This window comes from Lethenteron reissneri, chromosome 28 (assembly GCF_015708825.2).
Source record: "Lethenteron reissneri isolate LAM-NWPU_2019-01 chromosome 28, ASM1570882v1, whole genome shotgun sequence".
Taxonomy (NCBI): domain Eukaryota; kingdom Metazoa; phylum Chordata; class Hyperoartia; order Petromyzontiformes; family Petromyzontidae; genus Lethenteron; species Lethenteron reissneri.
Window position 1 is genome coordinate 1,395,017 of NC_083806.1, and position 25,228 is coordinate 1,420,244.

Genomic DNA, 25,228 nt, shown 5'->3' on the forward strand with positions numbered 1-25,228 from the left:
ATGGCGGCACGCCGAGGGAGGACCGTAGACTTTGGCCATGAGAGCCAGCGCATCCTTGAGCGTGGAGCGGTCCGACCTGCGTGCGGACGTGAAGGCCGCGAGCGCGTTGTCGTCCAGCATGGCAGGCAGTGCCCGCAGTGCCGTAGCGTCGGACCAGGCGGACATCTCTTGATGCGCCAAAAATCTGCGCTGAAATTGGCTCCAATCCCCGCCTTCCGCCTTGAATGCTGACAACGTGGGAAGGCGCTGCTGAAAGATAAAGTCGTCCTCCTCCTCGTGCTTCCTCTCTGCCCCCCCGTCGGTGTGTAAGATGGCGGCCCCAGTGGCGGGTGTGTGATGGCGGTCCGCCGCGCGCGTTGGTGACGTCAGCGGCCGTGCATGGAGAACCGCTGCCACGTGGTGATGGCCGTTCCCGCCAAAAGTTGGAGCGGATGAAATGGCGGGAATCGCCAAATCGTTTTGGCGGGAATCTGCAGGGCGATCCTGTAGCACGTCGGCCGCCGTCCCCGCTCCTCCCGACGAGCTGATCTCCGCCAAGATGGACGCGGCGGCGAGCAGCAGCTCCGCCAGACGGGAGTGTGCCTCGCGAAGCACGGTGTCAGTCCCCCGTCGCTCGACCGGCGCCGTCGGTGGATCCTGCCCCGTGGGCAGCTCCTCTTCCTCACCCCCTGATGCCCGCTGGCCCGCGTCGTCGAGGTTGTCCTCGTGGTCAATCCCGTGGGTCCGACGGTTCCTCCTTGTATCCATGCTTGGAGGACCGTTTCACTTCTGACGCCAGTTGAAGTATGGGAATTGACGGCAGGAACTTCTTGACGGGTAACACACTTTTATTAAATCCTTTAGGTATCACAATACAACGTGTGGTCTCTCTTCTTCCTCCGACACACTCCACTAATCTCGTGTAAGCTCTAGGCCTCTGGCTACACCCGATACACTTGACTCGTGTAGACCCTATGCCTCTGGCTACACACAATATACTCGACTCGTGTAAGCCCTATGCCTCTGGCTACACAATACACTCGACTCGTGTAAGCCCTATGCCTCTGGCTACACATAGTACATTCGGCTCGTGTAGACCTATGGCTACACCCACTACACTCGCCTCTGGGTTACACAGAGTCCCGGTCCCCTTAGGACAGCGGGGCTAGGTACCGCAGGGCTCTAGGTCTTCATCCCCGTCTTCCTTCTTCGCTGGTTACACTCTGCCCTTACGCCTGTGTGCATCCCCTTTTATAGCCCCTGCTCACGAGGGACGGAGCTGATGCGGCGTCGACGTGAGCGTCGTTCCTTAATGACCCAATCACGACGCACTCTCTCTCAGCGCGTCACCGCCCACAGCCAATCGGTACCCCGTAACCCACGACCCCGCGCTGACCCCTGATCCTCCACCGTCAGCGCGCGTCACCACCTACACAGCCAATCATCACGCACTGTGCATACGATCCTTAATCCCAGCGCGTATCACCTCTACACTAGTACTGCACACCGAGTACGACGTTTCGCCAGTAAATACAACCAGCATCATCAGGCGGCAGCCAGAATTCTGGAGAAAGCCTCCTGTTGATTTAGACTTTCAACATGACGAACGATGCTCTCAAAGAACGGTAGAATGAGTGGGGAAGTGCTGCCCCCCCCCCCCCTACTGTGTGGAACAGAGCACTTCAGAAGGGGATCTCAGAGCTGGCTCTGTGGTATCTGCTTCCGCGGCCCTCAACTACATGAAGGCGTGCACGCTGCTCCCTGCGAGACTTGCGAATGGATTCGCCGTCTCGTGACGACACGACGCTCTTCACCCCAATCGGGATAATGGTTTGTAAGAAAACAAAACCGATGGAGTCGAATATACATTAAAAAAAACACTACACAGGCCAAGGGGCAGAGCACCGCTCACCCAAGCGCTTATTCCAATTCGATACGGCTTCACGTCTCGCTCAAAACAGCAGTGGATCGAGCCCGGCTGAGGAGATTGATGATGAATGATTTGTAAAAAGAAAAACCCGAAATGGATGAGGGGCCGGCGTGATGCGGCGACGACGACGGTGGCGGTGTTTTGGTCGCCGCCGGGAGAGCGGCGCGTGACTACGGCGACACGGCTGCCCCTCTGCTGCCGCCGTGCGAAGGGGCTGAGAGTCCCACCTCATGGTGAACGTCGCTCACCGCTTCGCTAACGCGCCGCTTGGTGAGCGCCGGTAAGCGGCGGCGTTTCACCTTCTTCTTTCTCCGTCGTCGCAAGCCCGGCCCCCCACCCCCTCCTCCCTCTACTGCTCAGACCCCGGCTCCCCACCCCCTCCTCCCTCTACTGCTCAGACCCCGGCCCCCCACCCCCTCCTCCCTCTACTGCTCAGACCCCGGCCCCAGCACAATTTCTCTAAATGCCTCTGCTGATCCCCCGTCGAGAGAGCCGACGGCTATGGCAAACGCTCGCTTAGCGTACGGTGTTAGGAATGGGGGGGGGGGGTTTAAGAAACTCCCACCATCACCTCTGCTGACCGTTACGCCATGGGGGCAGCGTGCCCCATTCTACACGGTGGAGCAAGGAGGCGAAACAATCCCTTGTACCCCCTCCGTCCCCCCCCTCCGTCCCCCCCCTCCGTCCCCCCCCCCTCCGTCCCCCCCCCTCCGTCCCCCCCCCCCAGTCTCCCCCCCCCAGTCTCCCCCCACCCAGTCTCCCCCCCCCCCAGTCTCCCCCCCCCCCAGTCTCCCCCCCCCCCAGTCTCCCCCCCCCTCAGTCTCCCCCCCCCAGTCTCCCCCCCCCGTCTCCCCCCCCCAGTCTCCCCCCCCCTCAGTCTCCCCCCCCTCAGTCTCCCCCCCCCTCAGTCTCCCCCCCCTCAGTCTCCCCCCCCCCCAGTCTCCCCCCCTCAGTCTCCCCTCTCGAATCGCGATTCTCGCCGCTGTCATCGTCGCGTCTGAACCGCCGCGAGCACCGCCGGGTTTTGCCGCGGCGTTGCCCGTCAAGCCGAGTATTTACCGGGTCGATGCCGAAGGGGTAGGGGGTTGTGAAGACGCCGCTGATATTGGGGTCCAGGGCGAGCAGCTGGATGTTGCTGATGTTGGTGTGTGTCACGCTGGGGAAGCAAGCGGGGCGCAAGAGGCAAGCGTCAGCCCCTGTCTGCTCGCTGCATGTCGCTGTGCGCGTCACAGTTTGTGAGGAGCGGTAGCGTGGCGGTTAGTGCGCTGCGCTACTAACCCGGCTGCCCGAGTTCAATTCCCACTCACGGTCAACACCGGTGACGATTGTATAAACTGGTTCCGGGCTTCCTCTAGGTCAACTCAGCCTCAAATTAGTACCTGGAGAGATAAAGGTGGCCAGGCGTGGCGCTGGCCACCCACCCCATCATGTGCCACGTCGGCCTTGATGGGTGCTCGCAAACAGCACTTGCCCCCAACAGTCTGTTAAGGCTACGCGGGGGATCTTTGCCTTTATCATTTTGTGTGTCACTGTGGTGATGTCACCGCCACTTGGTGGCAAATGTTGTTGTTGTTGTCATTGCATACACGCATTTGTGCCTTGAGTGTGTGTCTCAAATGTGCGAGTGTGTATCCGAGTGTGTGTCCGAATGTGTGTGCGCACACGTCAATGTGTGTGCGTGCGTGTCTGTGCGTGCGTCTGTGCACACGCGTGCCTGTGAGTGCGTGCGTACATGTGTCCGAGTGTGTCTGTGCGTGCGTGTATATATCCGAGTGTGCGTGCATGTCTGGACGTTTGCGTACTTCCAAGACCCTTTGATCATGGCGGTGACGTTCCAGGCCGAGGGGAAGATGGTGAGCGGCTTGGAGAAGCAGTCGTTGTAGATGAAGCCCGTGTAGATAGAGAAGAGCCCCATGAGCAGCATGATGTAGCGCCCTCCAAAGAGCTGCTGCCAGATCTACTCCCAGCGGACACGGGTACGCAGGGACCATCCACACGGGCAAGCACAGGGGGCTCACGTGGGGCACGCACCAAGGACCCCTCCAGCCACAGCCACCACCATCCTCGACTCCCGACAGTCACTCCGTTTAATTTGAATATTTTGGGTAAGAAGCGAAACGTTATTATCCCGATTGTTCTTTGAATGCGGGCTGTACGATATCAAGTCACGGGCCCTGTCCGACCCGCTGGGCCGTAGCTACCCAAGCTTGGCCCACAGTCGCCCCCCAGGCTCTCCCCGTGCCCGGCCAGCCCTCTCGGGACGATGATCTGCGTCTCCCGGCGCCCACCTCGTTGTTGCTGCTCTTGAACGCCTTGTTATTCTCCTTCAGCACCATCCAGAGGGCGAACAGCAGCATAATGGCGCCATGGCCCAGGTCGCCGAACATCACGGCGAAGAGAAAGGGGAAGGTGATGATCGTGTACGGCGCTGCGGGGGAGAGGGGCAGGGCGGAGAGAGAGAGAGGGAACGAGGGATAAGAGAGTCAGAGAAGGGGTCTCGGCTGAAGACGGTCGTGATATGTTAACTCCCTCGCCTGGTATACAGGAGGTCGTGGTTCCGATCCCGACCCTGACAGTGCCTCTTTATGTGGAGTCTGCAGTGTCTCTCTCTCTCCTCGTGGTCGTGAAGATTTTTCTCCGTGTCCTCCGGTCTTTCCCTCCACATTTAGAATCAACATCTTGCGTATAGAGTATTTTGTTGCAATACATCTCCAATTGATAAGCCACTTAGTTGAGCTATCATTTTTGGCCAGGTCGCTTCAGAAAAAAGACATATCGCTCAATTGGTCTTACCTGGTAAAATAAAAAAAATAGTTTCTTTAAGTTTTAGTAGTAGTGGTGGTGGTGATGATGATGGCAGTTGGGTGATCCTGGTGGGTGCAGTGACCGTGATGATAGCAGTGAAGACGCTGGTGGTGGTGACAATGGTGCTGGTAGCAGTGGTGATGATGAAGACGATGGCGACGACGATGATCACGTTGGCCGTCAAGCTCTCACACACCACCACGGCCCCCTTACAAATACTTGCGGGCGCACAAACGTTCACGCACGCACAGACGCGTCGTCGCGGTCGCGAGCGGCCACGCGACCCACCGGGGTTGACCTCGCGGTAGCTGCCCACGCCGTACGCGTCCACGATGCCCTGGAAGCTGCTGGTGAAGCGGTTGGTGCGGTTGAGAGTGGGCGGCTCCTGCTGCGTGGGGATCACCGTCACGGTGGCCTTCTCTGAGTGGACGTCCTGTCGGGAGACGCGTCGCTCGCTTAGGCGACGCGAAGCGTAGGAGCTACTCGCCAACAGCACTTGCCCCAACAGTCTGTTAAAGGCTATACAGGAAATTTTTGTCTTGTACGGGTGCCCATGTGTATGCGCACACATGGACACACGTGTATGTACGCATATGCGAGTCGCGAGTGGCCGTGTGTGCGGGTGTACACACACACACGGCCACTTCGTGTGCATACAAAGATCCCTCCGTTTAGCCCTAACTGACTTTTGAGGCAAGTGCTGTTAGCGAGCACCTCTTAAGGCTGGCACGGCATATGAGGGGGTGGGTGGCCAACACCACGCCCAACCGCCTTTCCCTAGTGGCAATGTTTTTATACACTGCACCAGGTACTCATTTCAGGCAAAGTCGACCTAGGGGAGGCCCATGACCGGTTCAGATAATCGTCACTGGTGTTGGCCGTGGGCAGGTATTAAACTCGCGTTGCCAGGATCGTAGCGCAGGGCGCTAACCGTTACGCTACCGCTCCGCACGTACACACACGTACACACACGTACACACACGTACACACACGTGCGCACACACACGTGCGCACACACACGTGCGCACACACACGTGCGCACACACACGTACACACACGCATACACACACGCGTACGCACACGCGCACACACACACGTACACACACGTACACACACACATACACACACGTGCGCACACGTGCGCGCACACACGTACACACGCGCGTACACACGCGCGCACACACACGCGCACACACACGCGCACACACACGCACACACACACGTACACACACACGTACACACACACGTACACACACACACACACGCACAAACACGCACACACACGCACACACACACGTACACACACACGTACACACACACGTACACACACACGTACACGCGCGCGCACACGCGCGCGCACACGCGCGCACACACGCGCGCACACACGCGCGCACACACGCGCGCACACACGCACACACACGTACACACACGCGCACACACACGCACGCACACACACACGTACACACACGTACACACACACGTACACACACGTACACACACACGTACACACACGTGCGCACACACACGTGCGCACACACACGTACACACACATGCGCGTGTGCGACGACGTACGGAGGCTTGCAGCAGCGCCTCCTCCACCCTCGGCTTGTCCTCGGTCGGGCACCACGCCTCACCCACCAGGTAGTTGCGTGCATCGTAGTGGCACTGGTTGAGCACGTGGTAGACAGCCTTGGCCTTGCGCACCTTGTGGGGGTAGGGCGGGGAGTGGCAATTACAAGCGGTGGCGACGGCGGTGCGAGCGCTGCGTTCCCCGAGCTGTCTCTCGCGGCGGTGCCGATCGATCGCGAGTTTCACTTCGGGTGTTTGGCGCACCCCCCCCACCTCCGCTGAGCTGGGGAATGCGGGGAAGAGGGATGGGGGCGTGGGGGGCAGTAGTGCGGCTCATGACCGTAGCAGCCACAGGCGCCGTGTGCTTGTTGACTACTTTATCTAAGTGGCAATAAAAAACCGAGGAAAAACATTGGTTGAAGTAGACAACAACAGCAAATTGTCCTTGGGACTGATTGGCCTGCACCACAGACAGCCTCCTTCATTCATGGCTTTGCCTCCACGGTGCTGTCGAGCAAAGGACGCAAAAAGGCAGACAGCACAAGGGCAATGCAAACGCCAACGCATTAACAGCTCGGGTTAAGCAGTGTTGCTTCCGCATTGGAGTTCATTATCAAAGCATATTTGTCTGTGCGGTTAACGCAGACTGGACGCCTTGTAATAACGCCTCTATTTGGTGTTTGAACACACCTGGTAAAGCATTTAAACATTTTTTTATTCATCTTTATACCGGCAACAAGGGTCCCCTAGACAAGACGACGACGACGCAGCTAAAGGGGCCCACGCGTCCGTGCCGCTCGTAATGAGAGATTGGGGGAAGGCGGCAGGGATTGATGTCGAATCGTCGAGGGCGGAGACAGCCGGGGGGGCGGCGCGCTCACCTGCACGAGCCACACCGAGCAGACGCTGGCCGCCTTCTGCAGCACCTGCTTCCTGTAGGCCTCCGTCTGGGAAAGGACCTACACAGGGCGGCGGCGGCGGTGGGAGAGGGGGGGATCGGGGTAATGCCAACAGACGGAAAAAACACGCCAAGTCAGGGGTGTGAGGTAGGTGGTGGTGTGTGGATAGGTGGCGGTGTGTGGTAGGTGGTGGTGTGTGGTTAGGTGACGGTGTGAGGTAGGTGGTGGTGTGTGGTTAGGTGACGGTGTGAGGTTTGCTGGTGGTGTGTGGGTAGGTGACGGTGTGTGGGTGGGTGGTGGTGTGGGTAGGTGGTGGTGTGTGGGTAGGGGGTGGAGTGTGGGTAAGTGGCAGTGTGTGGGTTAGGCGGAGGTAGGCGACGGGGGTAGGCGGCGGTGAGTAGCTCACGCTCTGCAGGTCAGCGATGCGGATGTCCAGGCTGCCCAGCAGCTCCTGCTGCTCCCGCTGGGAGTCGGGGCAGTGGAGCAGGCGGCAGTGAAAGCTGCAGCGGGGGGGGGGGGAGGGGGCAGAGAGAGCGTGGAGGTCACGCAGAGCGTCGTCGTCAAGGTCGTCACAATCGTCGTCGTGGCGATCGTGGAGGGCGGAGGCCGGGTGGTGAACTCGCATGGAGATGTGGGGGGCGCGGCGCCAAGGGCGGCCACTCACCAGCTGCTGATCTTGCGCACCTTGTCACCGATGCGCTCCCCCCAGAAGGAGATGGAGAAGACGGAGAGACGCACCGGCTCGTCCTGCGGGCCGTGACGGCAACCGGCCACACAAAGCCACAATCGTCATCGCCACCGCCACCACCGCATTGACCAGTACCGCCACATTCACCGATGACGTCACTGATACCACCATAGCCAATACCAGCACTGTGACCATCACCACCGCAACCACCGATACCATCAGTAACCACCACCATGACCATTAACCAGCACTGTGATAATCATCACTACACCACCTCCACCGCAATCACCATCACCACCACCACGAGGATCAGTAGGAGTGGGAAGCCCTCGCAAGGAGTCGGCTACCACACATCGTAGGTGCAGTGACAGGTGGAGTCAAAGGTGCAATCAACTTCTTCACAAATGTAAAATAAAATAATCTCCCAAATGCGACTAAGTTGCACAGCAACAATTAGCGGAACACATCGTGAACTCATGCTCACTGGGTCTCTTCTGTGTGAGTCTATGGGTCTCCTCTGTGTGAGTCTATGGGTCTATGTGTGAGTCTACGAGTCTCTGCGTGAGTCTATGAGTCTCTGTGTGAATCCATGGGTCTCTGCGTGTCTATGGAATTCACGATCACTGTGCTCTGAAGTCCGCAGCAGCGGCTGGATTCACAACGTAGACATTGCGCTACGCTATTCATGTCCACTTGAGGGAGTGAGGAGGAGGGGAGCGGGAGGGGTGGTGCGAGTGTGGGCAGGGGAAGGAGACGCACGAGGAAGGGCACGGCGAGCGGCTCCGGGAGCTCCATGGAGCGCATGAAGGTGAAGCCTCGGCACACGCGGAACAGCATGAGCTCAAACGCGGGCACCTTCTGCGGGTCGATGGTGCCAAACACCGTGCTGCAGCACACACACACACAGACACAGACATGTACACATAAACATACAGACACGTACACATAAACACACACACAGACACGTACACATAAACAAACACACACAGACACGTACACATAAACAAACACACAGACACGTACACATAAACACACACACAGACACGTACACATAAACAAACACACAGACACGTACACATAAACAAACACACAGACACGTACACATAAACACACACACAGACACGTACACATAAACAAACACACAGACACGTACACATAAACACACACACAGACACGTACACATATGTAATGCGGGCGCGGGCGACCTCCCGGATGTGACGTCACGGAGAGGTGGAGTTAGGTGACGTGGGAGGAAAGGTTAAGGTTCTTAAGGGAGGAGACCGGAAGAGGAAGGCAGAACGAGTGGGACTGGACCAGAGTAAGGCCACGTGGGCAAAGCCAAGGGGTGGCAGCGGCGGCCAGCGGTGGCCAGCTAAGGGAGCAGCCAGCGGAGCTGCGAGAGAAGACAGCGGTGGGGCGGCTGGAGAGAAGGCGGACGAGGAGCTGCGGGGAACACAGCCGGCGAGGCTGTGTGTGAGGGAGAGGCTACGAGAGCGACGAGAGGAGAGAGAGGCTGAGAGAACGACGAGGGGAGAAACTGCAGGAGAGCAGTATCAGTGTCAGTATAGAGTCTTATAGAAGGACAGCCGTGCGGGTTAAGAGAGAAGAACCGAATAAAGGACACCAAGCCAGACATCGTGGTCGAGTCCTTTATTACATTGGTGTCGGAAGTGCAACGGCATGTCGAAACAAGTGAGAAAGAAAAATGTTCCAGCGCCGGCATCGGCTTCTTCGTCGGAAGACGAAGACTTCCCTCCAAACATGGATCCTGCCAGGGTGGTGGAGGAGAGCCCTGCTGAAACGAGTGCGGGGACGGGAGTGGAAGATGTAGCCACAGTGTCAGGGCCGCCGACACCATCAGACGCTGATCGGCGATGGCTGCAGGTGGCTGAGCAACTGGAGACTCTCAAGGACGCCCTGGGCCAATTGTGTCATCTCGTCACCCCAAGCACGGCGACGGAGAGAGCGGAGAGTGCTCCACAGGCCGCCACGGGTTCTTCACTCCCGGCGCCATGGGCCACGCGGCAGGAGGCCGCCATCTTGCGCGTGCCGCGGCGGGAATCCGCCATCTTGACCACGCCGCGATTCGACGCCATTTTGAATTTGCCTCCGGAGGAACCATCGGCGGAGGGCGGAGTGAAGCGAAGTCGGAGTCGCCATCTCACCACGGTCAAGGAATTCGCCATTGGGGGCGACTGGAGCGCTTTCGCCTGCAGATTTTTAGCGGCGGTCCGTTCTGCGAGATGGACCGATGCTGAGGCCTTGGAAGTGTTGCCGACTCTTCTGGACGACGAATCTGTTCGTTTTTTTCGCTCCATTAAGGCCGAGAAGAAGAGGACATTATATGGAGTTTTTCAAGAAATGGCCGACGCCTACGAGCCACCTGACGACGCGCATCGGCGATTCGCTCAACGACAACGAGCGCCCGAGGAGTCGCCTGTGGCGTACAGGGGTGCAGTGCTTGATTTGGCTATGGCCGCGTATCCAGATACAACACCTGACCTGCTCGAGCCTCTCATCTTGGGCAAGATGCTCGAGCTGTCGCGGGATCTTGGGATTCCCATGCCGGTGTGCGGGCATGAGAAGCTCACCTCCCGGGCGGCGGCGAAATGTCTGGATGCACAATTCAACCTACGACGATGGAAACAGGTCACGGCGTGGACAGGGGGGCCCGACGCGGAGGGTGGCGCTCTGGGTTGGGACCCTACGAAGTCGGTATACGTGCCGGATGAGCGGGGCCCTCAGGAGCTGACGGCCGCCTCGGTGCCATGGTCAGGCCGGGGTGGACCGGCCTCTCGTGCTGCACCGCCGATACGCGGGCGGCGCGATGCAAGGCCTGCGCTTCGGCGCAACGACGCCGATTGCTTCCGCTGCGGACGGAAGGGCCACTACGCGAAGGACTGCTGGGCCCGCATCCCGGGTCCGCCACAACAGGAGGCCTCATTACCGGCCAAGCCGCCCAAGGATCCACCGAAACAGGCAAGTCGGCACGCACCAGACACCCGGCAAGGCTTTACACCTCACCCATCACCTTCGTTGTGCGGTCATAGTGTTGTTGTTAAAGAGGGACCTTCGACGGGGCCTTGTCGCTCTGTGACGCAGTGGCGCAAATTGGCACGGAGGGTTGTTGCGGCCGCTACGGGTTCGTCCACCGTGCCGGGGTCTATACAAGGGGTGGACGTGCGCATTTTGGTCGATTCCGGGGCGTCCGCGACTATTATTTCGGATGTCATTTTTCATCTGTTAGGCATCCCACCCGGGGCCGTGCGTCCGGTTTACGGGTCGTGCGTCGCTGCGAACGGGGGTAGTATGGGCATCGTGGGCCAGGTGGACGCTAAAATATCTATTGGGGATGTGTCGGCCTCGGGCGTTGTGTTGATTTCAAGATCCTTGGCAGTTCCCTGTTTATTGGGCACTGATTTTCTGGCTAAGATGCCTATTTTGATCAAAATTAATGAGAATTGTATTGAACTGCCGGGTGGCCGTCAAATTTCGTTTCTGCCGTCGCCCTGGGGGCGACCTGCTTCGGCCGTACAAGGGCAGGCGCTATCCGTGGCATCTGTTGATATTCCACCTGGTTCACAGATGCTTATTCCCCTGCGGTATCGGAAGCCCCTGCCTGGTCGGCTGGGAGCGGTTGGGATCTTGTTGTCACCTTCAGCCTCGATAACGGCCGGATCGGCGCTGGTCGGAGCGCAGACCATCGTCCGGCCAGATCAATTACCGTTTTTGCAGGTGCTCAATGCGGGTACGGAAAATGTCTGTGTCCCAGCCGGCACGGTTGTGGCACATGCCACCACGGCATTTACGGCTCACGATTGTTCGCATAGCCAGGGAGTGGTTGCTGGTGTTTCCGAGCCTGTGGCTTCGGATGACCGCTGGATTGCTAGCTTATGTGACGGAAATTCTTCCCTGTCTGTGGATCAACGGGGTGCGCTTCATAAATTGTTATTGACGTATTCCGATGTGTTCAGCTCCAATGATTTGGATTTGGGACGCACCTCATTGCTTCACCATCACATTGCTACAGGCGACGCTGCCCCTATTCGGTTGAATTCGCACCGAATGAGTCCGGCCGAGCGAGAACACGTTCGGGGGGCAGTGGAGGATATGTTGGCTGCGGATATTATATCGCCGTCGAACAGCCCATGGGGCGCGCCTGTGGTTTTGGTTAAGAAAAAGGATGGCAAATTGCGATTCTGTGTTGACTTTCGAAAATTGAATAAGATATCGGTGGCAGATGCGTATCCCCTGCCGCGTATGGACGACTCCCTCGACGCATTGTCGGGGGCTAAGTATTTCTCTACACTGGACCTCTCTTCGGGATTTTGGCAGCTTCCCCTTGACGAGCCCTCACGGGAGAAGACCGCATTCCGTACGCCGCAGGGGTTGTTTCAATTTAACTGCCTTCCGATGGGGCTGAATGCGGCCCCTGCCACATTTCAAAGGCTCATGGAACTCGTTTTGACGGGGTTGCAGTGGGAGACATGTCTCATATATTTGGACGATATCATCGTCTTCAGCCGCACATTTGATGAACATTTAAGGCGGCTGGAGACGGTGTTCGCGAGGATGCGCTCCGCGAACTTGAAATTTAAACCAAAGAAATGTCACCTACTGCAACGGTCCGTCCGTTATTTGGGGCACATCGTGAGTGCTGAGGGGGTGTCTACGGACCCGGAAAAAACGGCGTGCGTCCGAGATTGGCCGACTCCGGTCACCGTGGGGGATGTACGTCGCTTTCTGGGATTTGCCTCGTATTATCGAAGATTTGTACCGAATTTTGCGACCATCGCGAGGCCCTTGCACCTCCTTACGGGTAAGGGACGTAAGTTTGCGTGGGGACCGCCGGAAGAGGCGGCCTTTCAGAGTCTGCGTAATCTGTTGGCTACCGCCCCAACATTGGATTATCCGGATTTCAATCAACCGTTCATTCTTGATACGGATGCGAGCGACACAGGTATTGGCGCGGTGTTGTCTCAGTCTAAAGGGGGCGTAGAGCGCGTCGTTGCGTATGGTAGCCGGGTCCTGTCGCCCGCGGAAACACGCTACTGTGTCACTCGCAGGGAACTCTTAGCCGTCGTTTTTTTCCTACGTCAGTTTCGACCGTACCTGTACGGCCGTTCCTTTATCGTACGTACGGATCATGCGGCCTTGCAATATGCCCTTAAAATGGATCAACCTTCCGGCCAGCTGTCGCGTTGGTTGGACACGCTGCAAGAATTTTCATTTCAAATTCACCATCGTAAAGGGGTGCGCCATGCGAACGCAGACGCACTTTCTAGGTTGCCGCAGCGCTCCCCTTGCAAATGTGCGTCGGGGACGCAGAGATGTGCGCCCAGCCTACCCCCCCCTCAGCCGGTGGTATTGGCTGTGGAGAAGTCGGATGCTACTGTGGAACCGGGGCCGACTGATGGGGTTTTGAATCTGCCACGGTCTGTTTGGATAAGGGAGCAAATGATGGATGAGTCGTTAGTGTCCTTGCGGAAGCGATCCAAAGTGGAGGTTGGGGGTCCGGTTACGGAGGGTGCGCCGGAAACCGCGGTCCGAGATGGTCTGCTTATGTGGAGGGAAAGTCTCCAGGAACACTGGCGTCTAGTGGTGCCTGCGTCCCTCCGATACGAGTTGATTAGAACTCTCCATTGTGACACGCTATTACATCTGGGTGTGCAGAAGACCTTGTTGACGTTGCAACGTCATTATTTTTGGCACGGCATGTCGACGGATGTCGTGGGGCACGTCCGCGCGTGCCCTGACTGTGCCCGGCGTAAGCCTCCTAAACATCCTTATGTGCCACCCTTACAGTCAATTCGGGTGTCTCGGGTCAATGAATTGGTGGCACTGGACATTTTGGGACCTTTCCCACCTTCGGCGAGGGGTAATAAATATTTGCTGGTCGGGGTTGAGTACCTCTCCCGTTGGCCGATGGCCTGGCCGTTGCCCGATCAATCGGCCGCGGCCATTACCGACGCCTTTTTGTTCGGATATGTTATGGACAAGGGTGCGCCGGAGAGACTCCTTACGGATCAGGGCCGAAATTTTTCTTCGAAATTATTGGCGGAAGTATGCGCGGGCCTAGGGACTAAGAAGGTCCGGACATCCCCATACCATCCGCAAACGGATGGTATGGTTGAGCGGCTAAACCGGACATTGTCTGCCATGCTGTGCCACACGGTGAGTGAGCAACAATCGGATTGGGACCTGCACATCCCGGGGGTGCTTTCGGCGTACAGGATGACTCCTCATGCGGCTACGGGTTATTCGCCATTTTACCTTATGTATGGTCGGGAAAACGTGCCGCCAATGGATGTGCAGATGGGAACCGGTGTGAGGGGACCTTGTAAACCGCTTCCTGACTACATTCGTGACACTGTTCGCCGGGTCTCGGAGGCGCGGGAGAGTGCCCGTGTGGCTACGGCCAAAGCTCAGGCCCGAAATGAAAGGTACGCACGGCGTTCCAAAGGGGAGTGCCCCTGGAAGGTTGGGGACCTGGCCTGGCTCCATTGCCCGCAGGTGCGGCCGGGTACCTCTCCCAAATTTCACAAACCTTGGCGAGGGCCTGTCCGCCTCATTGAGGTTCCTAATCCTCAGTCGGCGCGTGTTCAAATTGGTTCTCGCCGCTGGTTTGTTCACACGTCGCGCTTGAAACCGTATGTTGCTCCCCTACATGATGCATCATCTCCCAATGTTGCCTTGCCGGGGTCTGTTGCTGCCGACTCTCCCCCGCCTGCGTCCATTGATCTTGCTAGAGCGCCTGTCGTACCTGTTCCAGGCAGGCCGGCCTTGACGCCGGAGGGGACGAGGCGCTCTGCTCGGAGGGTGCCTGCCAGATCTGCGGGTCCTTCGAGCCCTGCAGCCCTTCCGACCCCGCTGCAGATGCATCCGCGGGACAAGCCCAAGACTGATCCTTCAAGGACACGGGACGTTGGTGGACTTCCAACAGCGACAGGGGGATTTCACCCTGTCGCTCCTCAAACTCAATCACGTTCCCGTTCCGCGGATGGGCCGCCGACCGTCCGGGACGGGCCGGCGACCCGCACACGCTCTAAATCCCTTGTGTTTCGTTGATTGTTATGTTGTATTGTTCTTACTGTGTATTTATTGCCTGCTTCTGCTACGTTATTGATTGTTGAGTTGTGTTGATTGTTCTTACTGTTATATTGCATGCTTGGTGTCCTTTGGTGTGTTACGCTCGGGTTCGCCCGCATTACTGTTGGTGTTGTTCAGCCGAGGTCGGCTGGGTTTTTCTCCACGGGGGAGGGTGGTGTAATGCGGGCGCGGGCGACCTCCCGGATGTGACGTCACGGAGAGGTGGAGTTAGGTGACGTGGGAGGAAAGGTTAAGGTTCTTAAGGGAGGAGACCGGAAGAGGAAGGCAGAACGAGTGGGACTGGACCAGAGTAAGGCCACGTGGGCAAAGCCAAGGGGTGGCAGCGGCGGCCAGCGGTGGCCAGCTAAGGGAGCAGCCAGCGGAGCTGCGAGAGAAGACAGCGGTGGGGCGGCTGGAGAGAAGGCGGACGAGGAGCTGCGGGGAACACAGCCGGCGAGGCTGTGTGTGAGGGAGAGGCTACGAGAGCGACGAGAGGAGAGAGAGGCTGAGAGAACGACGAGGGGAGAAACTGCAGGAGAGCAGTATCAGTGTCAGTATAGAGTCTTATAGAAGGACAGCCGTGCGGGTTAAGAGAGAAGAACCGAATAAAGGACACCAAGCCAGACATCGTGGTCGAGTCCTTTATTACACATAAACAAACACACAGACACGTACACATAAACAAACACACAGACACGTACACATAAACACACACACAGACACGTACACATAAACAAACACACAGACACGTACACATAAACAAACACACACAGACACGTACACATAAACAAACACACACAGACACGTACACATAAACACACAGACACATAAACACACACACACAGACACATAAACACACACACAGACACATAAACACACACACACACACATAAACACACACACAGACACGTACACATAAACACACACAAAGACACATACACATAAACACACACAAAGACACATACAGACATACAAATAAACAGACAAAGACACAACAACCGCCATTCGCCACTAAGTGGTGGTGACGTCACCACGACGCTTGTGCCAGGCCATGTGCACCTTGAGGCCACGTGAAGTGTCAAACGCCCGCTGGCAGGAGGTCACGGGGCAGACCCAGGTGCCACGGGTCGACTGACTGAGACGACCGAGATGACTGGCTGATGCACCACATGTGCCCCCTACTGTACCAACTTGCTGTGCTTTAGCCACGCAAAGACACACACACAGACAGACATACATACAAAAGACAAAGATGCCCCGTATAGCCTAAACAAACTGTAGGAGCAAGTGCTGTCGGCGAGTAGCACCTATGAAGGCCGACACGGCACACGAGGGGTTGGGTGGCCAACACCACGCCGGGCCCCCTGTCTCCCCGGTGGCGATGTTTACTACACACCGCACCAGGTACTCGTTTGAGGCCAAGTCGACCAAGGACCGGTTCTGCTATTCGGCACCGTCAACAGCCGTGCGTTGCCCGGACCGTCGGTGGCGCGGCGGCACGTTTCCCCAAGCCGGGAGGCGTGGACCGGTTGCCCTCACCTCATCCTCATCTCGTTGGGCTGACTCCCCGCGGCGTCTGTGGCGCGACCGTTGAAGAGGACGGGCGAAGGAGGAGCCTGCGCAGAAAACGACCACCACGCACTTACGGACGGGAGAGGCGCGCGTTAGGGGCGCGTTTTTACCATTTCTCGATTTTAGACATCTGAAAAAAATCTGAAAATATCACATTTGATTCAGATTTGAGATTTGGAATCATCCAGAAAAAAAAATGCTTTAGATCTGAAAAAAAAAGTGAGGTCAAGTCCACGGTTTTCCCGCCAAAAGTGGCGATGCCAGGCGACGCTGCTGCTTCAATAATTAAGCAGAATATCTGAACATCCGCAAAATAAGTCCGTAATTGTCCTTAGAGTCAAAATCCGATTATTTAAAATCCATAGCTTCGTTGGAATGCTTTACAATCCACGATATCGGAGCGGAGAGTGCGTGGAGGGGAGTAGAGTGAGTTGGGAGGGGAGAGGTAGGAGAGTGTGTGGAGGGGAGTAGAGTGATTTATTATTTTATTTTATTTCTATTATTACTTTTATTAATTTGCACACGAGAACAAGAGTTGTGACATTTTCTGTTTGCGGAAGGTTTCCAGCAGGTTTCCAGCGGTGAACTTTCCGCAAAATCCAAACTCCGTTCCATTTACAAATTGGACCCAAGGAAACATTCACAGTTTGTTTTTAACTTTACATTGTTTAATCGAGACATCAGTGGGGACGAGTACAGACGTTATGACATCATGACGCTTGGCCCGCCAGCACAGGGGAGAGTTTATTAACCCTTTCCCGTTCCGACGACGCACGTATACATTCATTAGTTTTTCTTTCAAATCTGTTCCGATGACGGAATGGGAACGAAAGAAAAAACTCAAGTAACTTTATTGGTCCCGACGCTCCCACAAGGCCATGCGGGAGGGCGTGACAGAATTTAGCGCCAGCTATCGTAGAGTGCGATGGTCGTCTCACTACAGTTCTCTGCAGGGAGTGCAATGTCTTTAAAAACAACGGCGCTACTTCACCTTTGTGAATAAAATTAACGTGACCGCGTGCGCGTTCTGAGATTCAGCGGCAAACAGGGACCCCCCCCACACCCTGAACAACAACGGGAAACGGTTAAAGTGGTCCCAACCAGAAAGTCTGGTTGGGGCTCAGAGCGACCCAAGCCGGACCTAAAAACGCGTCCGCCACTGCCGTCGGGGGAGCGGGGGAACTCGCGGCGGGGGGGGGAACTCGCGGCGGGGGGGGAACTCGCGGCGGGGGGGGAACTCGCGGCAGGGGGGGAACTCGCGGCGGGGGGGGAACTCGCGGCAGGGGGGGAACTCGCGGCAGGGGGGGAACTCGCGGCAGGGGGGGAACTCGCGGCAGGGGGGGAACTCGCGGCGGGGGGGAACTCGCGGCGGGGGGGGAACTCGCGGCGGGGGGAGGAACTCGCGGCGGGGGGGGAACTCGCGGCGGGGGGGGGAACTCGCGGCGGGGGGGGAACTCGCGGCGGGGGGGGGACTCGCGGCGGGGGGGGAACTGCGCGGCGGGGGGGGAACTCGCGGCAGGGGGGGAACTCGCGGTGGGGGGGGGAACTCGCGGCAGGGGGGGAACTCGCGGCGGGGGGGGAACTCGTCGGGGCGGGGGGGGAACTCGCGGGGGGGGGGAACTCGCGGCGGGGGGGGGGGGAACTCGCGGCGGGAGGGGAACTCGCGGCGGGGGGGGAACTCGCGGCGGGGAGGGAACTCGCGGCGGGGGGGGAACTCGCGGCGGGGGGGGAACTCGCGGCGGGGGGGGAACTCGCGGCGGGGGGGGAACTCACGCCGTCGTCCCGGCAGAGCCTCTGGACGGCGCGCAGCAGCGCCGCGTACTCCAGCAGCTCCGTCAGGTTCTTCTGCAGCGTCTCGCGGTTGCGGCTCACCTCCAGCAGCTCGCGCTCCAGCTGCTCCGTCTGGGTCTGCGCAGGGTTACAGGAGGGGGGGTTGGGGAGCGGCGATGGGCATTGGGCGTGGCGGTGCTCATGCCGTCCTTCGCGCCACTAATGCGGTTCCGCGAGGTTTACTTTACCCAGAGTTCCAGTCCAGACTACGGCGACTACGGTGACGGGACTGGCAGTTTGCGTCGAGTCTGTGGATTTGACGGAGCCGTTCTCTTCGTCTGGTCACTCAAGCAGTCACACACCTAGTCAGTCAGACACTCTAGGCTAGGATATGTTGGTGTGAGGGGTGTGCAATCCCACGCCCCCCTCCGCCCAATATTATCAGTTCAGCCAATCGGTGAACTCAGTCGATCTCTGGGTGTTCATACGTCGTAACATTGCCGGTGTTCCTCGGTGCACCGCGGTCTCTGACGATGTCACGAGTTCGTCTTGGACTCGTCGACGACCGTCCCGGCGGAAACGTGTGTGTGATCGCACCGCGCGCACGTGTGATCGCACCGCGTGCGTGTGCAGTTGCACCGCATGCACCGTACCTGTATGTGCAGCGCGTCACGCGGCGAAGGCGCCATCGGGTTGCCTTCGCGCGCATCCCCTGCCAGCTTCGCCTTCACCACCTCCTTCTCCAGGAGCCCTGCGTGGCGCACGCGGGACGGAGGAGGAGTCACTCGCACGTCGCGCGGACGGTGATGATGGGAGTTCCAGAGCGGAGCAGTGGGAGGGAGGAAGCAGGGAGAGCAGTGTGGTGGCATGCGGTGAGTGGGTGGGTGAGTGTTGTGTGACCTGCAATGCGATGCGGTGAGTTAGAGTGTTGTTGTGACCTGCAGTGCGGTGAGTGGGTGAGTGTGTTGTTGTGACCTGCAGTGCGATGAGTGGGTGAGTGAGTGTGTTGTTGTGACCTGCAGTGCGATGAGTGGGTGAGTGAGTGTGTTGTTGTGACCTGCAGTGCGGTGAGTGGGTGAGTGAGAGTGTTGTTGTGACCTGCAGTGCGGTGCGGTGAGTGAGAGTGTTGTTGTGACCTGCAGTGCGGTGAGTGGGTGGGTGAGTTTTGTTTGACCTGCAGTGCGGTGAGTGGGTGGGCGAGTGTTATTGTGACCTGCAGTGCGGTGAGTGGGTGGGTGAGTGTGTTGTTGTGACCTGCAGTGCGGTGAGTGGGTGGGTGATAGTGTTGTGTGACCTGCAGTGCGGTTAGTGGGTGGGTGATAGTGTTGTGTGACCTGTAGTGCGGTTAGTGGGTGGGTGAATGAGTGTGTGATAGTGATGTGTGGTGAGTGAACAGTCTGGTAGACCGAGTACTCAACATGCGTGGAGGAATGTTATAAGCGTGAAAAGATTCCCATTGTCCGTCCGTCCATCTGTCTGTGCGTCTGTCTGTAAAGGGGAGAGGGAGGGTGTGATAACTGGTGATCCAGTATGAATGAGACGGGAGTGTAATCCTTGTGCTGCCATTAGAGACTCGGCTCAATTGAGAACCGGGACTCACCACCTGGACGAAGTGGCTTATCATGTGGCAGCCAAACACTATAAACATATGTTGATTCTAAATATGGAGGGGAAAACCGGAGGACCCGGAGAAACATCAACGCGACCCTGGGGAGAGAGACACGCAAACTCCAAATATACAGCAGGCGTCAGGGTCGGGATCGAAGCCATGACCTCCTGCGTACCAGACGAGTTCATATAAACGCCCCACATGGGTCAGCAGGAGCATTGCGAGGCGTTAACCCCCCGTGAGAGATCACCGTGGTGCCGGGAGGGACTCCTAACGGCCGTGTTAGGTCACGTGGACGGTCCGGGGGTTTAGCGCTGTACACACAGCCGGAGACTATCACGTGAGCCACAAACAAAACCCCATAGTTTATTGCAGTTCAGCACAGGGTCGCTGAAACCCGGATTTGGACCCCAGGATTTCTGCGGAACCGGCTCAGCGTTCCGATCCTCCTGGCCGGCGCGACGTCCAGCTCACTGTCGCTCTAGCGTGCTCACTTCCCGCTCTAGAGACGTGCGCCGCACGCTGTGCTTCACAACGCTCACGTCACGCGGCGACGGGGTGGGGCGGCGACGGGGTGGGGCGGCGACGGGGTGGGACGCGGCGACGTGGTGGGACGGCGACTGAGGGAAGGCGACGGGGGGAAGGTGGTGTGACGACGTGTAGCCACGTGGGGCACACGGAGTGCTCCTGCCCGTGCCCCGTGGGTCATTTCGGGACCCGATCCGGCCTCGTGCGACGGATTCCCACACTCAGTAGTTTTCATTTCTCCCCTTGGCAGCTTGGTGACAATGGGCACACACGCCCACCAGAGATACCGTGGCCAGGGGGTGGCGGGGTGGGGGGGCTGCCAAAAATCTGGAGAGCAACAGAGTCACACGGCTCATTTGCTCCATCGCCAAACGATTATCGCGGTTATCTGCCACCAATCGCCCCCCCCCACTCCCTGAGGCCATGGGATGGGTTCTGAAATCGGTAACAGTCTGAGAAATGAATGAGGCACTTGTCAGGCAAAGTGGATTCCAAGTTTAAGGACACGCTTAATCCCGTGTGTGTGTGTAATTGAATAAATATCATATAGAGTAATAATTCATGACAATCAACCATTTGTCAATAGACCGCTGAATGAATGCCTCAGCAGTGTTTGGTCGTGGGGCGTTGTTTGTTTGACCGTACTTCCCCAGGCCGGGTTGGTGACGAGGGGCCCCCGCCGTTTCAGATGCAGCTCGCCACCGACGTTGGCCGTGGGCCGGGAATCAAACTCGAGGGCGCCGCCGAAGTTTCGCCACTAATCGGCGCTCGGCTTGATCCACGCCTCGGCTCACCCCCCCCCCCCCCCCCCCAGTGACGACGAACTGTCGCGACTCAACGACACCGTTTAGTTTGTTGTCCTTTCCCCCCGCACTTCCGATGAGCGCGTTTGCCTACGTACGGTGCGAAAGAAGCTTAACGTCCAATACTTGGATTCCATTTGGTTGTCAACAGTGCGGTTAATGTTGCGGCCTCTAGTGGCTGGAAGGGGGGGTCATGCCATCCCATTACACCACCCCCCCCCCCTTGTGTGCAGGCCGATAAACTCAAGCCCTTAAGCCGAGTTGTTAACCCACGCTTTTCGCTGTGGGCTAACACGCAGCGTTGAACACACACGGGTTAACACGCAGCTTTTATCACGCTCTTACACACAAGCACGAGCCCGATGTCCGGCCACGGCTGCCAGCGGTGGCGAGTGATCTCTGAGGCAGCCCCGGAGCTCTGGAAACAACCACTCGGTGGCGGTGGTTAAACATCGCCACCGCAGAGACAAAGGGGAGCCACACCCCTCCCCCACCATGGCGCCCTTAATAGATGCTTGCTAACAGCACACCATTAAGGGCTACAGAGGGCATCTCTGTGTGTGTATGCTCAGTACACAGGAGGCCTCTGTTTACACAATCAGTGGCAACCAGCGCACTGCGCTCCGAACAGCACGACCTGAATTTGATAACCTGCTCACGGCTAACGTCAGTGGCAAAGTGATACCCGAAGCTGTCCTGGGTTCCCCCGCCTTGACCAACTCGCACTGACCATCGTGGGGTGAAGTATGGTCAGACGATGGTAAACATGTCAATAAATGAAGCGTGAAGGCACACGTGTAGGGCACAGCGTGGCAAATGAGGTTGGGTTGCTCCAAGCACACGGATGCAGAGAAACCAGTACGTCTCCTCTCCAGCCTCCCCCATCCACCTCCACCCTACCCCTCCCCCAGCTCCCCCCACCTCCCTCCCCCCTAACCTAGCCCCCTCTCTCCCCACCTCTCCCCACCCTATCACCGGCGTGACTCCTCTCGGTGCCGCGGCTGGCGAGTCACGACAGGCAGGCGACTTGTGTGTGCGGCGCGTGTGTGTGTACGTGTGCGTGACCTGCAGCGCCACACCGATTACCATCATTCGGGGAAAAAACGGTGATCCAATCTCCGACCCCCAGGAACAGGTTTGCAGATTTGCTGAGCATTTGTGTGAGGTCCTGGGGGTGGGGAAATCCCTCAGCCTGGAAAACATCATGGGACAAAGTGGGGATGACCCTGCTGAGGCTGCGGTGCCTCAAATATTGGAAGAAGTCACCCCCTGTGAGTGGCTGGCTGAGGTGCCATCTGTTGAGGAAGTACTGAAGGCGATCCGGAGTCTGAGACCAGGAAAGGCACCGGGCAGAGATGATCTCCCAAGCGAAATGCTGAGGGAGGGTGGCGTTTGTGCACAGACTGCCCTATATGACATCATAACAACAGTCTGGACCACTGGACGGGTTCCGCAGGATTGGAAGGATGCTGTGATCCCCCTCTTTAAGAAGGGGGACCGCACAGACTGTAACAACTACAGGGGCATCTCACTCCTCAGTGTGCCGGGAAAGGTCCTGGCAAAGATTATACAACATCGCCTTGCTAGGCACGCTGAGGAGAGGCTTGCGGAGCCCCAATGCAATTTCAGGAAAGGGCAGTCCTGCACAGATGCCATATTTTCTGTCCGTCTGCTACAGCAGAGGTGTAGGGAATTCCAAAGAGACCTACATCTCTGCTTTATTGACCTGGTCAAGGCCTATGATACCATCAGTAGGCCTGGGCTCTGGGTTGTTCTTCGTGCTTTCGGAGTCCCTGACCCTCTGCTCACGATCAATAAAGACCTTCATAATGGTGAGCGGGCCCGGGTAAAACTACGTGGCCGGGAGTCAGAGCCTTTCCTGTACACCTTGGGGTGCTACAGGGATGTCCTCTGGCTCCCACATTATTTAACATCTATTTTGACCACGTAGTTCGTGAAGCCTTCAATAGCTGTACCAGGGGAATTTCCATTTGGTACAGATATAATGGGAGGCTGATCGATGCCCGGGTGTGATCAAGGGATGGCTCCCTATTGGTCAACCACGTTATGTATGCCGATGATTTGGAAATAGCTGCTCATTCAGAGAAGGAGTTTGAGACGCTGCTGCTGAGACTGGAGCGTGCCACTAAGAGGTGGGGCCTTACCATCAGCCCCACCAAAACTAAGCACCTGCCTGGGTATTTTGTACCATCGGACACTCCACCCACGCAACTCCCAATCGGTGATGGGGTAGTTGTGGAGAGAGTGGAGAGTTTCCCATACCTGGGCAGTGTGCTTATGACCGGCTCCAGTTTAACAGCAGAGGTCTCACTCCGAATAAGTCGAGCGGCAATATCTTTTCATCGGTTGCGTAACGGCTGTGTGGAAGCTACCTGGTCTGTCGCTTCGCACGAAGCTTCAGGTCTTCTCGGCCACAGTCATTCCCTCCCTTCTCTACGCTTGCGAAACGTGGACCCTCCTAATGGAGCATCTTTGCCGGTTAGAAACATTTAGGCTGGCCTGCCTACGATCCATCCTGGGTTTAACCAGGCTGGATTGTGTGAGGAGCTCACAAATCCTTGAAAAATCTGGGCAAAGTCCCATCGGTGAGCTCCTCCGGCAGGCAAGGTTTAACCAGGCTGGATTGTGTGAGCTCACAAATCCACGAAAGATCTGGGCAAAGTCCCATCGGTGAGCTCCTCTGGCAGGCAAGGCTGCGTTGACTGGGTCATGTAGCCCGCATGCCCAGCCACCACATGCCTAAACAGCTTTTGTTCGGCCGGATCGAGGGGGCTAAACGAGCGCCGCATGGGGTAGAGAAGAGATGGAGTGATGTGGTACAGGAGGACGTGGAGCTGAATGGACTTGCCAATGACTGGTACCAGCGATGTCAAGATCGGCCTCTGTGGAGGAGGCTCGTGAAGGACGCTACTGGGCAGTTGGAGGCAGTCTCCCTCCAACAACAACGAAGGGCGGAGGAGCGACGCTCACAACGAGCGGAGCGCCGGGTGGTTAAAGCACAGCAAGTTGGCATAGTAGGACAGTAGGAGGCACAGGTGGTGCATCAGCCAGTCATCTCGGTAATCTCAGTCAGTCGACCCGTGGCACCTGGGTCTGCCCCGTGACCTCCTGCCAGCGGGCGTTCGACACTTCACGTGGCCTCAAGGTGCACATGGCCTGGCACAAGCGTCGTGGTGATGTCACCGCCACTTAGGGGCAAATGGCGGTTGTTGTTATGCGTGTGTACGTGTGTGTGCGTGTGTGCGTGTGTACATGCGTGTGTACATGCGTGTGTGCGTGAGCGCGTGTGTGCGTGGTGTCGCTGAGACGTTTCGTTGAAGGGGGCAAGTCGGCACGTGCGTGACGACGAGGCCCCCTTGCACGTCGTTTAAATAAACAAATAACGCACGAGGAAGCGTCACGATCGGTTCAATAACTAGGATGTGAAAAAGCGGATCTATTCAGTTCCACATTCATCTTTTACAGCTTCTTTTTTTACACAACGATTCCCGTACACAAAATGTGTTTGACCTTCCAAGGGTCTGTTTAATCGCCAGAGTCATCCAACAGTAAACGACTCGTGTCCGCTCAGTTATGTTTCTCAACGTCCTTAAAATGCCCCCCCGCCGCCCGCTAACACCGATCTTCTCAAGGCCCCAAGGGGGTAAAGTGCGACCTCGAACGTCAATCAATCTCCCGTACCCACCCCCCCACCTCTGCAAGGGGTCGGAAACCCGCAGCTCCGGAGCCGCGTGCGCCCCTCTTTACGGGCTGCTTCGTGACGTCACGCGTGCAGTGTACGCATCCGCGTGCGTTGCGGCTCTTGAAATGCCTCTTCTTCCGCTACCGACCCCCTGACCCTCCCGGAATCGACGGGAAGGAGACGGCGGCATCACGGCAGGAAGATGCACGACTCGTGGCCACTGCCTCCACCACGGATGTAAATAAATAATCTGTCACTCAACCCACCAACTGAGGCTGACTCGC

At 57.6% G+C, this 25,228-nt stretch overlaps 1 protein-coding gene across 2 annotated transcripts in view; it reads right to left on the reverse strand.

The window, feature by feature from the left end:
* LOC133348755 (V-type proton ATPase 116 kDa subunit a 3-like) overlaps positions 1-25,228 on the reverse strand; it is a 48,563-nt gene that overhangs the window by 15,131 nt on the left and 8,204 nt on the right. For both annotated transcript variants that reach the window (XM_061561715.1, XM_061561714.1), the window contains exons 3-14: positions 18,955-19,052; positions 18,305-18,439; positions 16,499-16,575; positions 8,630-8,756; positions 7,847-7,929; positions 7,589-7,682; positions 7,165-7,242; positions 6,287-6,418; positions 5,003-5,147; positions 4,198-4,337; positions 3,712-3,866; positions 2,969-3,065 (exon numbers count right to left, since the gene is read on the reverse strand). In XM_061561715.1, the coding sequence (XP_061417699.1) occupies positions 2,969-3,065; positions 3,712-3,866; positions 4,198-4,337; positions 5,003-5,147; positions 6,287-6,418; positions 7,165-7,242; positions 7,589-7,682; positions 7,847-7,929; positions 8,630-8,756; positions 16,499-16,575; positions 18,305-18,439; positions 18,955-19,052 (1,361 nt within the window). The remainder of the gene's footprint in view (positions 1-2,968; positions 3,066-3,711; positions 3,867-4,197; positions 4,338-5,002; positions 5,148-6,286; positions 6,419-7,164; positions 7,243-7,588; positions 7,683-7,846; positions 7,930-8,629; positions 8,757-16,498; positions 16,576-18,304; positions 18,440-18,954; positions 19,053-25,228) is intronic.